Genomic DNA, 1,508 nt, shown 5'->3' on the forward strand with positions numbered 1-1,508 from the left:
AACTTGGCTATAGGCCTATATTTAGTCTATAATATGTAGGCCTATACAATTTATGTGTATATGTAGGCCTATTATTATTATTATTTAAATAATATTATTATACGCCTAGTTGTGCCGTTTTCTATATGCTTACCAATATTTTCAACAACAGTATGCCTTTTTGTAATTTGTTTTGCAACAACGATTGAGCTATTTGACAATGCCTTACATGTTTTATACTTCCGATAGATAGCGTGTGAATCATAATGAATGCGAGCTGACCATGACATATTATCACACATGTACAAATAGCATACATTTTAACGCGCACATAACATTTACAGATAGTTCTGCCCGATTTGTCACTGTACAATGGGCATGGTAATTATAACACTCATTATGCTAATGGTTATTCAATATTCATTTAGAAATTAGAAACATTATTATTATTATCATTATTATTATTATTATTATTATTATTATTATTATTATTATTTATTATTATTATTATTATTATCATTATTATTATTATGACGTCTATCATTATTACTCGTATCATGTTTTAGTGTATCCCGTGACTCTGTGACTCATATGAAAACACCGGGGCATTCCTGTTAGTCTTTTTTAGACATACTTTAAAAGAAATATCACAATAAACCGACTCTATATTACTTCTATATCCTTATAAAAACAACGGACCTAGCCTTAACGATTGCTTGCAAAGGGAACTGAATTAAGTCATTATATCAATCAATCAATCAATCAACCAACCAACCAATCAATCAAATGCATTTTGGTGTTGCTAGCTTCTTCAGGAAACTATACAGGACACAGCACTTGAAAGCCACACTCTCATTGTGTTTGGTTTAACGATTGGAATGAATCCGAATACTTCTACTTCTCAAGCCAAGCTCATCGTCGTTACGTGTATTAGATGATATTAATTTAACTTTTATCGAATGATTCAACTCTTTATTGAGATATTTTGTATATGATTATATTTGATATGATTAAGATGTTGTCTTATAAAGTGGCTAATATAAGAGTTTACGTAATCGATAAATAAGGCCCTCATCCCCCACCCTATATTTTCCTTTATGTTTTGTTAAAAATTAAACTTCCAAACATCAACAAATGGATAGTGTTTAACCTCATTTACATACTGTACGCACTTATCCGAAACAGGAAGCCTAACACACTGTATGTCTATTATGTGGTAGGAAGCATTACATTATTATGTACGGCTGTTAGTCTGTTAACATGAATTCGACTAACAGTAGGAGACACAAACATGCGCATTAGTGTGACCTCATTATTTCACAACCGGCATTTTTAGTGATTTTATCTCTTGTCTTAATTTATATGAAAAAATAATAATATTAATGTTATCTTATAAGGAGCATGTCCATCTCAGAGAGCTGCTCGCTGCACCTTTTTCACCTGCAGAGAGCTGCAGTTTCTTTTTAGCATTTTCTTTTATAATTATTTTTTATATGTTTTAAATATTTCTTACATATATAGGCCTATAT

The 1,508-nt window shown here is 30.7% G+C and overlaps 1 protein-coding gene across 1 annotated transcript in view; it reads left to right on the plus strand.

Annotated features, from left to right (window-relative positions):
• The window catches only part of LOC117124598 (72 kDa type IV collagenase-like), a 16,678-nt gene that overhangs the window by 11,008 nt on the left and 4,162 nt on the right, over positions 1-1,508 (plus strand). The window contains 1 exon segment of the mRNA XM_033270892.1: positions 1,165-1,195. Coding sequence (XP_033126783.1) covers positions 1,165-1,195 — 31 coding nt within the window.

The sequence above is a fragment of the Anneissia japonica genome, unplaced genomic scaffold (assembly GCF_011630105.1).
Source record: "Anneissia japonica isolate Jap-2015-1 unplaced genomic scaffold, ASM1163010v1 scaffold287833_len2544123_cov190, whole genome shotgun sequence".
Lineage (NCBI taxonomy): Eukaryota > Metazoa > Echinodermata > Crinoidea > Comatulida > Comatulidae > Anneissia > Anneissia japonica.